The 16,736-nt window shown below is 39.8% G+C and overlaps 2 protein-coding genes across 4 annotated transcripts; one reads left to right on the top strand and one right to left on the bottom strand.

Moving 5' to 3' along the window:
- The first annotated feature begins 1,785 nt into the window (after positions 1 to 1,785).
- LOC142544256 (uncharacterized) lies at positions 1,786 to 5,816 on the top strand. Its single transcript, XM_075651316.1, has 7 exons — positions 1,786 to 1,836; positions 1,999 to 2,050; positions 2,347 to 2,429; positions 3,870 to 4,208; positions 4,383 to 4,866; positions 5,008 to 5,316; positions 5,467 to 5,816. The coding sequence occupies exons 1-7, from the start codon at positions 1,786 to 1,788 to the stop codon at positions 5,814 to 5,816; spliced, it is 1,668 nt and encodes a 555-aa protein (XP_075507431.1).
- A 4,543-nt stretch (positions 5,817 to 10,359) lies between these two features.
- Positions 10,360 to 16,531, bottom strand: LOC142547290 (squamosa promoter-binding-like protein 16). 3 transcript variants are annotated; one of them, XM_075655498.1, is made up of 12 exons: positions 16,051 to 16,530; positions 15,240 to 15,551; positions 14,905 to 15,173; positions 14,504 to 14,697; positions 13,368 to 14,188; positions 13,120 to 13,194; positions 12,934 to 13,041; positions 12,736 to 12,853; positions 12,452 to 12,587; positions 12,228 to 12,372; positions 11,560 to 12,156; positions 10,360 to 11,373 (listed from the first exon to the last, which is right to left on the bottom strand). In XM_075655498.1, exons 2-12 carry the CDS (start codon positions 15,504 to 15,506, stop codon positions 10,948 to 10,950), a joined length of 3,156 nt encoding a protein of 1,051 aa, XP_075511613.1. In that variant the 5' UTR covers positions 15,507 to 15,551; positions 16,051 to 16,530; the 3' UTR covers positions 10,360 to 10,947. The 3 variants fall into 3 exon arrangements, with proteins under 3 accessions (XP_075511613.1, XP_075511612.1, XP_075511611.1); XM_075655497.1 differs by having other exon boundaries at positions 14,905 to 15,556; positions 16,051 to 16,531; XM_075655496.1 differs by having other exon boundaries at positions 14,905 to 15,551; positions 16,051 to 16,531.
- Between the last annotated feature and the right edge of the window lie 205 nt (positions 16,532 to 16,736).

The raw sequence follows: 16,736 nt of genomic DNA, 5'->3' as shown, positions 1-16,736 counted from the left end.
CAGCAGCTCCTTGATATATTTGGTCTGTTTAAGAAAGTAGACATTTGTAGAAGGCTGAGATACTTCAATTCCCAAGAAATAAGATAGAGGACCCAAATCACGCAGTTCAAATTGATCATTCAACTTCTGAATCAATGCTTTAACTTGGTAGAGATCACTTCCAGTGATAAGTATATCATCAACATAAATAAGAATATATATCACAGAGGTATTGCTGAATTTAAGAAAAGAGATGCATCTGCCTTAGAAGCAAGAAAACCCATGGCTTGAAGAGTAGTTCGAAGTCTATCAAACCATGCTCGAGGAGCCTGCTTAAGGCCATAAATTTCTTTATGCAGTTTGCATACAAGGGGCTGCTTGGCATTTTGAATTTCAAATTCTGGTGGTTTTTGCATATATATATATCTTCTTCTAGATTGCCATGAAGAAAAGCATTGTGAATATCTAGCTATTGGACAGACCATCCTTTGGACTCAGCAAGAGTAAGAATGATTCGAATGGTAGTTGGCTTTACCACAGGGCTGAAGGTCTCATTGTAGTCGAGTCCCGCAGTTTGAGAGTAATCCTTGGCAACTAATCGTGCCTTGTAACGAGCAACAGATCCATCAGTGTTGGTTTTGACCTTAAAGACCCAACGGCAGCCAACAATGGGAACATTAGAGGGTTGTTCAACTAAAGTCCAAGTGTTGTTTTTTTAGCAATGCCTTATATTCGGAGGTCATAGCATTAGTCCATTCAGGATGAGATTTCTCCTCTTGTACAGTGGAAGGTTCACACGAGGTAGGATGACTAGTTAACAACACTCTAGGCTTGAAAACTCTTACGTTGGATCGAGTAGTCATTTGGTGAATATTTACACAGGGAATGGAGGATTCATCATCATACTTCGAAGAAGGAGATGGGACTGGTCTAGAATCTGATGTAGAACAAGGAACATGATCAGGTGGATTTTCAAGCTCTTGGAAAACAGGGCATGGAGAAGGGAGAATAGAAGGTGAAGAGGTAAGTGAAGGAATATACAAGGATGAGGACTCGATGGATTGATAAGACTGAATCTTGTCAACAGATTTATGAGCAAAAGGAAAGAAGGACTCATAAAAAGTAACATGTCGTGAAATATAAATCCGAACATCCAAACTCGAGCATTTGTAACCTTTTTTTTTTCACTGTAACCAATTAATGTAAATGGTGTAGAGCGAAAACTTAATTTATGTGTGTTATAAGGACAAAGACAAGGAAAACACCTACACCCAAATACTCGAAGGAAGGAATAATCTGGTTGTTTTTTGAACAAATAGTAAAGGGGTGTATCATTTTGAAGAACAGGTGTTGGCAGTAGGTTAATGAGAAATACTGCTGTGAAGAAGGCATTATCCCAAAAGTCAAGAGCCATGGATGCTTGAGCAAGAAGAGACAATCCCATATCCGCTATATGCCTATTTTTTCGCTCAACCACCCCATTTTTTTGTGAAGTAGGGGGACAAGACAATCTATGAAGAATTCCATGAAGCTTAAGAAATGAAGTTAAGGCTCGAAACTCTCCTCCCCAATCTGTTTGTAGGATTTTTAATTTCGCATTGAATTGAACCTCAACTTGGGTTTTAAAATTTTTAAACACTTGGAAAACTTCAGATTTAGATTTGAGAAAGAAAATCCAAGAGTATATATTGTAAGCATCAACGAAACTCACATAATATTTATATCCATTGGTGGAAGTTGTGTGTGCTGGTCCCCAATAATCCGAATACACTAGTTCAAGAGGTTCAGAATAAGCAGTTTGTTAGGATGAAAAAGGCAGTTGATGATGTTTTCCCAACGCACAAGCAGAACAAAACCGTAAGTTATCATTTCTTGAAATAGGAACATTACAATTGTTCAAAACTTGCTTAACAACATGTAAGGAAGGATGTCCTAGTCTAAAGTGCCATTGATCTAAAGTATGCGGCACTTCTTGTGGAAAATGAAGCAAAGACCGTGGAAGCTTTGGGCTAATTTCAGGACCTGAAGTGTGAAGATAGGCAGCTGGTTGGGGATGGAGTAGCTGTCCCAGGTTGAATCGATAAAGTCCTTCATGCAAAGTCCCTCGTAGAAGAGATGCTCGAGTTACTAGGTCCCTCACGACACAAAACTGAGGATGGAATTCAAAAAAGACATTATTATCTTACGCAAACTTACTTACGCTAATAAGAGGAACTCGAAGCAAATTATTCAGAGACAAGGTGCGTGATGATGAAAGAGGACTAATAAGTGCAAGATTTGCACTTAATTTATATTAGAATTCATTTTGAATTATGCTTGTTTCGAACAGAATTATGCATTTTTGGTTTGTTTTTGTTGTCATTTCAGGAATGGAGAAAATAGTGGGCACGAAACCAAGTGGACTAAGAAAACAGAGTAGTGCGCAGCCGAGAGCACACCCACGGACAGAGGTGCGCGCGTGGCCGCGCCACTTCACGCACAGCCGCGTGCACATACACGCAAGCCATCGACTCAAGAGGTGCGCGCAGCAGCGCCACTTCTCGCGCAACCGCGCGCGCAGGAACATAGGCGAGAAACCAGCAGCTTGCGCACCACGACGCCACATCACGCGCGACCGCGCGCGCACAGATGAAGCACACGAGCAGAAGCTTGCGCGCGGTCGCGCCACTACACGTGCAACCGTGCGCGCATGGATATAGCTCACCAACCAGAAGCTTGCGCGTGGCCGCGCGACTTCATGCGCAACCGCGCGCGCAGCGTCCAGAAAATTTATAAAACGCGCGCCGCTAGGTCAGAATGAGGGAGAGCCGCCTTGGGAAAGAAACACACGAGAGAAACGCCGTTTTGAGAGAAAAAACACACGGGAGAGAAGCGCAGATACGAGACGAAGATCCAGAGTGCAAAGAACGATCACGAATACGAAGAACGACGGATCGGGGGACGGAGACGACACTTCGGATTTGTCATCTATTATCTCGCCTTTATATTTTTTTGTATTTCGATGTCTATACCTTCGAATATGTTTTGTTTTTATTTAGAATTCATTATGAACTAATTTTCTAGTCTAGAGAATGACGTAACTTTGTAGATACGATGATTTGACGCAGTGGTTTATTTGATTGAATTCCGCACTTGTTTAATTATATTCTCTGTGTTTATTTCACTGCAATTTACTGGCCATAAATTGTTTGTTGTTTGATTAATTCTATAACTCGGGAGAGGGACTAGGATTAAAGATCATTAGAGACACATCGTTGAATGTTTATAGCGTTCGGAAGGCGTATAACTTTAGTGAGGCTTAGGTAAGAACAATGTTTGCATTTATCAATTAAACTTAGATTTTATTAGGAATAATTGAATCGAAGTTTGATTGATACAATTTATTCGTCACTTGAGAAAGGGGGAATAAAATAATTAAGTGTTCTTGGTCATTAAATAATTGGAATTCGTGAATATAAATTTAACTGGGAATAATTATCGTGGAAACTTGGTGAAATCATTTCTCTAGATATTTTCTCTCATTGTTATTCCTCAACTTGGTGATTAGATTAATTCTTTGTTATCAACTAATTCGATTAAGTAAACCAATTCTCTTTTGATTCTTCTAAATAAAGTTGAGACTAGTTTAATTACAAGCATTGATATAATTTTAGTTTACACTCCTCGTGGGATCGGCACTCGTACTCAAAAATACATTTTACTGTAACTTGACGTCGTGCGCTTGCGAGCAATCAAGAAAACACGCAATAAGTTTTTGGCACCGTTGCCGGGGAGTGTCAAAATTTAAATTTATATCAGTATTGTTACCAATTAGTCTAGATTTTAATTTAGAGCTTTATTTTATTTTTATTTTTATATTTATTGGGTTGTTCATTTTTTCTGCTTGACAGTGTATGCTAAGATCGCAAAACTCAGACTTGCTGATTTTTGACCCGGAGATCGAAAGAACTGCGAGAAGATTAAGAAAAGCAAGAAGGGAAGAGATCCAAGCAATGGCTGAACACAGAGAAAATGAAAGACAAAATCCGCCAGAAGCTATACCTATCAGAGATCACTTCAGACCAGTGATCAACAATCAGTACTCTGGTATTGCGAGAGGGACCATCAATGCCAATAATTTCGAGTTTAAGCCTGCTTTGATCAATATGGTTCAGCAAAACCAGTTTGCTGGAACTGCCACTTCTGATCCTCACGTTCATTTGAGGACATTCTTGGAGATAACGGATACGGTAAAAATTAATAATGTTTCTGATGATATTATTAGACTGCGTTTGTTTCCGTTTTCTCTCAGGGATCAAGCAAGAGGATGGCTCCAATCACTTCCGCTGGGGAGCATCACGACATGGCAAGAGTTGGCGACAAAATTTCTGGCAAAATACTTTCCCCCTGCAAAGTCTGCACAGTTGAAGATTGAGATCAGTACTTTCAGGCAGACTGATTTTGAACAACTCTATGAGGCGTGGGAAAGGTATAAGGAGTTGTTGCGGAGGTGCCCAAATCATGGTTTTGAATACTGGGTACAAATCGAGCTTTTCTATAATGGGTTGAATGGTCAGACACGTACAACAGTGGATGCAGCGGCAGGTGGCACAATCTTTGCCAAATCTCCTGCACAAGCCTATGACTTTCTTGAGCAGATGACTATTAATAGCTACCAATGGCCGTCTGAGAGATCAAGAGTTCAGAGGACTGCTGAAGTTTATGCTGTGGATCCTATCACATCACTCACTGCACAAGTATCAGCATTGACTACACAGATAGCGACTATGAATAAAGTGAGTATATCAAACACTGAGGGAGCATCGTTTGTTGTTGAAGAGTCGCAAATTCCTGAAGAAGTGCAATACATCAACAACAAGAATTTTGGAAGCTATGGAGGATATAGAGGTAACCCTCCCCCTAACACTTATCACCCTGGTTTGAGAAATCATGAGAATTTTTCATATGCAAACAATAAGAATGTATTGAATCCTCCACCGGGGTTCAATACATCAAATGGGGAAGGGAAGCCGTCATTTGAGGATTTAGTTGGGACATTTGTTTCTGAATCTGGCAAGAGGATGGCTAGCACTGAGTCTAGACTTGACAACCTTGAGACACACATGGCAAATATTGGAGCTTCCTTGAAGATACTTGAGTCGCAAGTGGGGCTGATAACGGAGCAACTCACGTCTCATCCATCAGGCATAGTCTCAAAGACTGCAGACCAAAATCTGAGAGAAGTGAATGCCATTTTTATACAGCATGAAGAGTTAGGTGTGATATACAGAGAAGAGAAGGAGGTTGAACCCACACCTGTTCGGGATGAAAAGCCAACTCCAACCAAAAGAGCCCGAGGTAAGAAATATGAGAGGTATGTTTTAAATCAATACATTGATATTTCTTTACTTCCCTATCCCCAGAGATTTTTACAATTACAAGCTGAATTTCAAAAGAAAAAAGGTCTTGAAGATCTCAAGAACCTACACACTAATAATGAGTTTGCAGATAAGCTGGAAGGTGAATTTATCGAAGGAACACGAAGAAATCGTCCTCAGAAGTTGCTAGATCCCGGTGAATTTATTATGCCATGTGAAATAGGGGGTCATTTAGTGGAAAAAGCTATCTGTGACTCAGGAGCGAGCATAAATATAATGCCAAATTCTCTCTACGAGAAACTTGAATTGAGCAGGATGAGGCCCACAGGACTAAGCTTACAGATGGCAGATAAATCGATCAAGACACCATTGGGCATCGTGGAAGATGTTGAACTTCGGATCGACAAATTGAAGGTTTTAGCAGAGTTTGTGGTACTCGACATGGAGAATAGTCAGAACGTTCACGTCATTCTAGGATGACCATTATTGTCTGCTGTTGGAGCCATCATTGACGTGAAACGAGGAAAGATGACCATGGAAGTTGAAGGTCAACTAGTGGCAATAAAGGCATCCAAGAAATCATACGACCCACCTTGAGCAGTGTAGAAACAGTCGAGCTAACACGTTAAACTAAGCGCTGTGTGGGAGGCAACCCACAATTTTTTTTAGCAATCGTTTTGTTTTTATTATTTTATTTTATTTTACTCCCTTAGTTGTTAATTTTACCCACCACCAGATCTACCAGCCGCAGCCCATGGACGAGGATGATGAAGATGCTGCGGACGGACAATTTGAGCGACGAGTTCTGACACTCCTGCTAGAGGTTCATTGAGGACAATGCATACTGTAAGTTTGGGGGGGTCAAATTGCTTTGAGTATTGATTGTTTGAGTTGTTAGTTGAGTTTTTTTTTATTTTTTTATTCACTGTTTATTAGAATTGTCAGGACGAGTCATGGATTAGTGAAATGTGTGGTCGATGATGAAAATGGAATTATGGTCCTGAAGTGTATATGTGTTCATGATAACTTGGGAGTCATAATTATTTTGCACTGTCATGTTTATTGATACTATTGATGCTTATAGACGAATTTGCGTGCTTGTGATGCTAATTAAACGAGAGAAGTCTGATTTTTAGTAATTCTCGCATGACATTGACTGACACGTTTGCGAACACAGAGATGATCTAGGCAATTTTTTTCAATGTCTTTGGGCCGTCCTTCTTTATTCATTATCACTTGTTAGCCCATTGAGCCTCGAGTAGATTGAGATGCTTGACTTTTCTTTGTGCACCTAACTCATATATCATCTTGATTGAAAATTGCATGTGATTGGTTTGTATGAGTTGACCTATGGATTGACGGAAATCTAGAACTTGCTTGAACACTTTTCGAGGTGAAATACGGATAATATGTGGCATATGAATTATTTAGGCAGTCTTTGGAACCATTTAAGCCTTTGAGCCTACCAATTCAACATGAAATATCCCTAGTGTCCTATTTTGAGCCTACTAAAAATCAAGTGGTGTGTATCAATGATATACAATTAGCCCCCACTTGTATCTATTCTACATCCCACAACAACTACCTAATGAAGCTTATACACTTTTTATCCTACCTAATTTTGAGAGAAATAAGTGCATTGGTGTTGTAATGATTCAAGTATTCTTTGAAAAGAAAGAGCAAAATTAAAAGTGCAAAAAGGAGTTGTTTAAAAAAAATGAATCAAAAGTGGTGAAAAAGAAAGGAAAATATGGGAAATGAAGAATATGATTGGGAAGAAAACAATAAAGTGATGGTGAATGCAATGAGGATGAGAAATTTGAAAATTCAATTATTTCTCTCAAATTTTGATCTCCATACCTTTATTGTAGCCATGAGCCGTAGCCTAACGTACAAGCCTACAAGACCTATTAACCTTGTCACATTTATCCAATATACTAGTGGAGAAAAGTTGTTCAAGTCAAGCCTATGGATACCTGAAAAACATTGTCAACACATATAGACTTTAATCATTTGCATACAAGCATCTCATGGTGTGATTTCATCTTTGATATATTTTTGTTGAATATTTATTGAGCCAATTAATCACCGATAAAGTCCTATGTGATCTATGAATGTGAATTTGTATTTTAATGAAGTGTGAGCGGCACTGAGCTGATGATTTCTTGAATTTGTAAGACGTATGGGTATGAGACCTCTATTTGAGCATTCGATTGGGTAAATGAACATTGACATATCACACACGCACGTGACTCTTGGGAAATCGTGAATTACATGAAATTAGATACGTCGGAGGCCAATATCACTTTTCGCTCCATGACTATAGTCGTTAGCGTTAATTTTTTCTTGATTATTTGCTTTTATTTTATTTTGCTCGGGACTAGCAAGGACGATATTTAGATAGACCAATGTACGAAATTGACAGACCTGAGCCATTAGCCATGTGAACCTTACCACCGCCAGAGTATTCTGATCCAAGGGTGAAATTTGCAAGCTCATTGGTGACATGGTGCGAAGCTCCCGAGTCAGGAATACACCAGTCATTAATATTTTTAGAACCTGTAGTGGCCATAGCTGCTACTAGTGAAGCATTGAAGGATCTATTATAAACATTCTGATTAGTGAGTTGAGGTCTCATGAATTTGGGAACAAATTCTCTGTCAAATCGATAGTAGCACTTATGGGCAACATGACCATCAATCCCACATATATGACACACAGGACGCCCACTGTTGTTGTTCCATCCTCGTCTTCAACCACGAGGATTTCTGCCTCGACCACAGCCACGAGGCGACGAATCTGAGCGCGAGTAAGAATTATCAATTTTCCTGTGTGGAGAAAGAATAGCAGCATTCACAGCGGGTGGTGTGCTGTCCAAGGCAACATTGAGATAATCAATCCTTCCTTCGTGAGCCAATAAGAGAGCTCCAACTTCTGAGACCAAGAGAGTATCCATGTGAGAAGTCACATGGATAACAACTGAATTAAACTCAAATCCTACACCCCCTAGAATATGAAGAATTTGATCCTCCTCAGAGATAGAGTGCCCACAGGCTGCAAGGATATCAATGTACCCTTTCATCTTGCTGAGATAATCTCGCATATTCATGGTTCCTTTCTTCAGTGTTTGTAGGTGCAATTTATATTGCATAACCCGAGCTTTAGAACGAGATACAAAGAGTCGTGAGACCCGCAACCAGATCTGTGAGGAAGTTTCACAAGCCGATCATTTGGCTTTGGACACCTTCCGTCATTGAAGCTAAAAGAAAGGAGAACATGAGTTGATCCTGACGGCACCAGGAGACATAGCTTGGATTAATAAAATCCACGGTCTCGTCAGTAGTTAATATCTTTGAAGGAATGGGTGGGTTTTCAAGAATGAAGATCTCTAACCCCAAGCCACGAATTGCAGAGAAAACTTGCAGGTGCCAGAGTAAGTAATTATCATCAGGTGAGTTGGACGAAGTGTTGTTACTGAAATCCATATGATGAAGGGCTTCCGCCATTTACAGCTCTGATACCAAGAAAGAATAATTGAAGATGTGAGAAAGATGATTTCTTCTCATTAAATTCAAACACTACAGTTACATGTATATATACACAAAGAAGACAAATGAAACAATTGACAGCTGTAAATGAATTTGTTATACAGTTGAAACTATCCTAACAAATTCACAACGCGACAAATTTAGTCACACTCCCTCATGTGCACATTGGGATGCCGATCTCTTTTCATTATCTTTAACTTGGCACATCAATTAGAATATTTCAAGACAAATGGGTGCCGAGGTTTCGCAATCTGGTTTTCAACCATATGCCACTAGATTTGAACCAGCTCACTGTCAGGGCTCTAATTAAGGACGGGAGATGGAATGACAAGGTGTTAAAAAATATTTTGTTACTTTATGCAGCAGACGAGGTTCTATGCATCCCTCTTGCGTAAACACCGACTTTAGACTCTAGATTCTGGAAATTTGAAGCAAAAGGCAATTATTCTGTTCGACATGGATAAAGGGCAGAAATTGGACTTCAAAACTCTCCGGAAAACCAAACCGAACTCCGTCTGCTGAAATGGTGGCGGTTCTATGGTCCTTAACTATTCCGCAAAAAATTCAGATCTTTTGGTACCGAGATGAATCTTTTAGCGCATCATGTCCCGGTGAATGGTGTATGCTCGCTGTGTGGCTTTGTATGTAATACGACGAGCCATGCATTTTTCTTTTTTGGTCCAGCAACCCTGGGATTTTAGAAGGCCCAGATGTACAAGAAACTGTTAAAACAAGTCCGAGGACGCTAGATGACGGATGTTTGCCCATGGATGATGAGGCAGCTAAGTGAATATGAGTTTCAAAAATTTTCTTGCCGGAATTGGAGTGATTGGCGGCCTTGTTTCGAGTTATACATCGTACAGAGGACAATTGCAAATATTTGTCGAAGCAGTGGGATGACCAATATATCGAGGAATATTGGGTTGTGTTGCGTGACGTCCCAGTACGATAGACTTGGGACTGCGAATGACTCGGCCAGGACCTGGAATCCACCACCGGCTGGGCACTACCGACTTGATGTGGATGTTGCCTTTAATGATCAAATAAATGTCTATGGTGTTGCTTGTGTAATCCGGAATCATGATGGAACCTGATACTCGCGTTTGGACAAAGGATTTTGAAGGCACTATCTGTGATGCATGCGGAACTCATGGCTCTCGAGACAAGAGTACAACTAGTTCACGTGAAAGGAATCCACCGGGTTCTTGGTTTTATTGATTCACAGACGATCATGCACGCAATCATGGAACCATCAAGTGATCATGGATATAGTGGTCAGTGCGCTCATGAGATAAAAATCTACTTAAGGAGCCGATGGTGATTAACTTAAATCACATTAGACGTTCGACGAATCCTGTTGCTCATTCATTAACAAAATTTGTAATTTCATCCCCTACACCATTCTTCATTTTATTGTGTGATGTTGGTTAATATCATATCTTTGAATACTCTTTCGTAATAAAAGTGAAACAAGATTACCTGTCAAAAAACAAAACATCGATCACTCAAACAGGCCAAACAACTGATCATGGTTCACCATTTTTTTCCCAAAATAATACACAACGCCTCACCAATTAATGAAATGAGACAAGGAAAAAAAATACTAGGACGTACAAGTATATATTTCACTTAAACAACCTAATAATGTAAAATTTTCAAAACCTGATACTTCTTTTTACAGAAACAAATCCACTTGGTACTTTCTTAGGTTCAGTAGATACAGCGATATGCTAAAGTCACTTACCTGCGTGAACACAAGCTCAAGGTGTTCCGTCCCGGAAACTGAATCTTCAGCTTTCGACACATTAAGATTATGTATTTATCTTAAATAAGTTATTGATAAGTTAATTGTTACGCAATCGAGGTCCAACCATCCCTCTGAGATTCTCGTTCCAACCATCCTCTGAGATTCAAGCTACTCTACATCAACATCAATTAGACTTGCAACTCAAAGTTACAGTTTCCTGCATGTCGAGTCGCGTGAAAGATATTGTTCTCTTCTCCCATGAAAACACAGGAACCTTCCTCACTAAAATTTGCTCGAGCAGAATCTTCTCAAAAAACTACATCGCACCATAGTCCAAGTTCTCCCAGGCAAATGGGGCAACAGAACTGAGATACGGGAGAACTCTCAGGAACACACATACACAAACACATACGGCAGCAACAACAAGCAATGAATGAATGAAGGGGGGCTGAAGCAATCCTTGTGATTTTAGAAACGTTTTACTGTATCCAGCAACAAGTGCACATCTGGAACAAGATCTTTCGCCTTGATATAGTTTCGAGGCAGCAGTTTTGTCCTTATTTACCTCCAACTGGAAAGGAACAATTTCGTTATCAATTGATACCACCACCTGACCCATATTTCTTTTCGAATATTTCCGTGCAACAAGGGAATTATAGGAATTATTATTCCTCATCAAGGCATATGCATAAGGAGAAAGTCCATTTGAGTCAAGAAGCGAATTCCAGCAATGCAATCCAATCTAAACAAAAAAGACCGTGGAAAAACGTCAGAACACTTGAAAGAAGTAAGTTGATTCATAATTCTATCCATGACCAAACATCGAAAGCGAGAGGAGAAATAATAAAATGTTGAAAAATCAAAAGGCATTTTTTTTAAATTGTAAAAGCACAAAAATCTTATAAGTTATTGAATAAAACTGAAATACCTCCTTGGGATCACTTGTCAAAGCATCAACGATGTCATCGGCTGATGATGTACAAGCAGCCAAATGTAAAGGCGTGACACCACCAGGTCCAGCCATATTGGGTACAAAAAAAAACATTTCAGAATTATTGGTAGAATCGAAAACAGGGTAATGAATGAGCAGATCAACCATGCGGCGACACCTCCTTTTGACAGCCTTGTTCAAAAGGTGAGATTCTGCTAGCATCTCCAGAGATTCTCTCGCTAAATTCTCTCTACCCAAGTTAAATTCTACCAGAATCCCCAGGAGGGTTTCGACCAAAGCACAAAAATCGGACTCAACAGAGAATATAAGAAGGAATTGCAACCGAGAAAGCTTATACTCTGGGCTCATCAGCAAAGTAGAGTTGTGCTTTCTTTGGAAGAGCCAACCAAGTTCATTCAAGAAATGAAGGGCTTCTTCCCTGGACATGGTTCTATCTCTTTTCCAAATGTAATCGACACAGTCAGGCACTTCAGCACTTCCAACAATTTCAGGTTCAAGAAGTCTCAATTCTTGGCAAATGGTGTCATCTGCTATAATTACGGGAAAAATAGTACCTCTGATATTATTTTCAACCTGTTAACACAAAACTGTCATGATACAGAACTCAGCCAATTATTTCAAAATTGTTAACATTCTATTTGTACCTCAATGAAACAGCGGCCAAGTGTATTCCGTGTTGCTAGATTAACTTTTAAACTACCCTGAATAAGTTCATCCGAAGCTGAGTCTTGGTGTGACAATGCTGGAACCAAACTTCCATTGTATCCATCTGGATGTGTGCAGTATATCCTACACCATTCAGAAAAGTTCTTGACGAAAAGATACCAAAGGCATGACATAAATCATCCAACTAAATCCAATCACATACTTTGTGCCTGGAGCAGTCAACCGTCTTCCTCTCAATAGGAGAGACGTATCCTGTCCTCCAACAACTGCCACAGGTGAGATCCAGATTAATTCTGGTGTACTCCAGCCTCTCCAATGTTTGCAGAGACGTACACTTCCTAAAGTTAAATTGCACAAAAGCAACATGAGTACGTCGAAACACGTAAGGAAAGTGATTGCTATATAAACTCCAAAAAAAATTGAAAATGGGAAGAGAACAAACATTCATTAACTGGCTCACAATAACCAGAAAAAAACATCCATTACCATCTTTATGAGAAGCCATCTGTCTATCTGTATGAATCAAAAATCTCCCATTTCCCCAAAAGTCGACATCAACGCCTCTGACTAAAGATTTCACATACTGAAGAAGATTTTTTTCAAACTGCAAACAGGCCAGGGGCAATAAAGATGGTGGATCAAAGGAAAATATTGAAATATGATTATTCATGGAAACACACTCACTTGTTCCCAAGCAAAAGATGACATGGACAAATAGATTGAGAGAACAATGCAACCAGGCCTGATGTAGCTTTCCATTTCGGATGGGCTGGTGGATAGCCAATTGAAGATCTGAAGACAGCAGCAACGTAGACCATCAAAACCAAATATGACTTAAGGTATATTAAAACATAAGAATTAAAGTCTAACCTGAGCTCGTAATGACCCAGGCAAATGACTCGGATCCTTGTCAAACAATTTGAAAACAATTCGACCCGTTCGATCCTGGTTAAAACAAACAAACAAGTCATGTTTTCTTTTATCTTACAGTAAAGACTAAAATTAAGAAGTATGAACACATAAAATAAACAACAATATGATTAAAGTTGTTAGTAAAAGGAGACAGAACATATATCCAGAAATACCTGAACCTCTTAATTAAAAAAATAAAGAAATACCTGGACATCAGATAACAATCTGGATGGTGAATGATCAGACCCAGAAGAAGATGAATACCCTGCATGGTGTGGAGAACTTGGAATTGAACCATTTTCATTAGTCCTAACCGAGCATCCAAAGAGCTGAAGAGATGTATTGCAACCGTTGCTCAGGGATGCTTTCATATTTCCTCTACTACTTTGGCAACTGTCATGCTTCATTGTTTCTTTTGAAGAATGCACTGGAAACAAATCATGTACAATAGGTGGTGATGACATGGGTGACCTTCCTTCTGAAGGATTACTACTCCCAGAAGAAAAGCAGTTTTTCCCACCAGATTGTAGTTTCCTTCCACTGTCATCTTCGGGTGACGAGCTAAATAGCTGTAATGGCAATGGAGTCTCTTGCACATGGCAATCCACATCTTCCAACGGGTAATGGTAACTAGTGCCACTCCTTTCTCCCATGGTGGGAATAGGCATTCTCTGTAAATTGACATGTGTGGCTTGGTCAACACAAGGTGACTTGCTTTTCTCAGAACCACTTTCCTCAGTGCTAGGGTGAGATTGAATTTCAAATGCATCAGATGACGGAGCTCCAGAAGTTGCCGAAAGAACAGCAAGCAAATCCAAGGTTGATGGTGAGGAAGCTTTTTCCATCACCTGATTCTGATTTTCAGAGGATGAAAGATCGTGAACGCTTGCATTGTTAATTTTCGCAACAGGCAACTTCATTGCTACATCTGCCGGCAAGGGAAGTGAATTTATTTTGTTAAGAATTTGTATGAGCTGATCCTTATTGGGTACTGGTGAGAATTTCCCAATCCTGTCCTCAATGTTCCCTAATATTACATGAGATAGGAGGATTCAGCAAAAGGTAAAATCTATGCGCAAGAGTAGTTAAAAGAACAGATCTAGTCCTACGCTTCTCAGCAAATAATTAGTAGTCCACAAAACTCTTTCTACTTTGAACTCTTCGTGTTTAACTCTACCTTAGCTCTAACTGCATCATTAGTATGACATTAAAGCAAGAGTTACTTATCATATCACACTAGCAAGAATCTAGAAATCTTTTGCCTATATAATTATTTTAGCCCAAGTATTTCTTTCCTGTAAAATTACTTAGACCCAATTATTCCTATGAAAGACCCCTTTACCTTGCGCACGACCTAGAACTGCCAATAAACTGACAATATCAAGATCACAATTCACATTGTTGTTGCAGTTGTCAGGAACTAACAGCCGTTGAGTGGTATCATCTGGCTGAGTTTTCCTCCTCCTCCTGTTGTGCCCAGCAAGTCTGCGCCTACAGCTTCTCTTTCCCTCGTCAAATTCTGAAAGGGGGTGGAACCTGATAAAAGGTAATAAAACCATTAACCTGTTGGCTCAATATGCCCCTAACAAAAAAAAGTACCCAAAATTGCCAAGAAATGAGAGGAAAGTGCAACCTTGATTCGAAAGTCCTTGTAAAACATGTTATAACTTACTTACATAGTCAAAACTCAACAACAAAATCGAAGAATGTCACAGAATTAGCGCTCGAGGTCAAATTACCAACCTGCTGCATTGCTGGCAAAACCTTTGCATATGTTTCCCCACCAAAGCCTTGCTGACTTTGCTATGAACCTCACATACCTTGTGCCGTCGGTGATAGTCCTTGGCAGTAGACAGGTCTTCCTTACAATTATCAACTTGACACCTAGGATAATTAGCGCCACCCGGTGATCCAGCTCTTACTCTCTTATTGGGTCTTGACACAGCTTGTGGCTCCACTACATTCATAGCACCGCTGCTGCAACTGGGCCCAACTCCATCTCCAGCTCCCAGCTTCAAAATTAGATTTTCATCATCAGTACGGTCAGGATTTTTAGCATTGTGAGCACTATTTTGTACCTCCGTACTCCTTGGGACGTCTTGTTGGATATGAGGGTCACTTCCCACCAAGATTCCATCAGATTGTAACTGTTTGGCCACAAACCTCGAGCTATCCCAATCCCAGGACATAGGATTCCAATTATCAGAAGGGTTCTGATGAACAAAATTAATGGGGTTAAATGGTGGACCGCGTTTCTTGGCCATTGGATGCACGTTGTAAAATATTCCAGCATGTGGTTGGGGGATGACCATTGGAGAGGCTACTTGAGCGCCAGCGTCTTCCATCTTTCCAAGACAAGAACTTAAACTCTAGAACCAAAAGAGAAGTACCTGCACTGATGGAAGATATTGAGACTTCAAACTTGAGGCGGTTTTAGATCCCGAAGTGAGAAAAGGAAAATCACACAAGAAAATAAAGTTTTCAAACAGAAATATCATACTTGTAAAAGATAAAAGAACTCCTAATATAAAATCTACGCTAGCTAAATAATCGCGCGCGCGCGCACAGCGCCACAGCCACCGCAAAATCACAAGAAGGCAGCTTCCTCTCCCATCGATCCAAATAACCAATAAAGATTTAAACAAGGAAATTACGAGTCAGGGCCAAATCAGAAATATGTGTGTGTTTGTACAAAGACCAAATCTCTAGACTAACAAATACAACATTTCTTCACAGCTTTGCCTAATTCTTGAGGGAAATTAAGCACTGTAGATAAAGCATACCTTCCAATTATGACTATTACTAAATCATCAGGGTAAACTAATAGCAGTGTACGATTTCAACAGCATAATTCAGACAAAATAAGAAAAAAAGGGAAAAAGTAGGTACCTTCATGAGTCAACAGATTCCATGTACAAAACAGGGCTCGAGTAATCGAGTTCGACGCATCTCATCTCCACGAACGCATACAAATCAAACCGTCAGACCGATTCCCAAGATTCGAACTCCTCCCTACAACAGTCTTCCGAGTTCTTCCTCGAATTTCCGCCCGATTAAACAAGTTAACAGCAAAACTTTTGATGGGTTTCCGGAGATAAATCGAGTGAATTCAGAAAACACAGGCCTAGGGTAAGAAAGAATTACAAGAAAGAGAGATCTGCGGCAACTGTATACAACGCAAGAATGGAGAAAAGGAAAGTGAATAAGCAATAAAATCAACTGACTCCGCTGCCACTCTTCCGTATAAATAAATAATAAATAAATTATAATGTGCGTATTATGTATGTAATTCACAACTATCTTTTACTTTTCTCTGTCCTTTCCCTCAACAAAAATTTTCCCACTGCCATTTTCCTTCTCACTCGCTCATTTATTTCTTGATGATTGATGATTTTATCCAAAGCAACAAATAAATTAACAATGTTGACGACGGTAGGCCCGATTCATGGTTCTTCATCGACCCGAACTAGAACCAGAATCGGAATCGTCTTTCGTATATCAACGCCTATTTCCAAAATAAAAATGGGAACCATACATTTATGAATCGATTCTACTTTATTAAGTAGTTGTCTTGT

This window comes from Primulina tabacum, chromosome 5 (assembly GCF_025594145.1).
Source record: "Primulina tabacum isolate GXHZ01 chromosome 5, ASM2559414v2, whole genome shotgun sequence".
In the NCBI taxonomy this organism is placed as follows: Eukaryota; Viridiplantae; Streptophyta; class Magnoliopsida; order Lamiales; family Gesneriaceae; genus Primulina; species Primulina tabacum.
The sequence above is the reverse complement of the archived record's forward strand: the minus strand, read 5'-3'. Positions and strand labels throughout refer to the sequence as shown.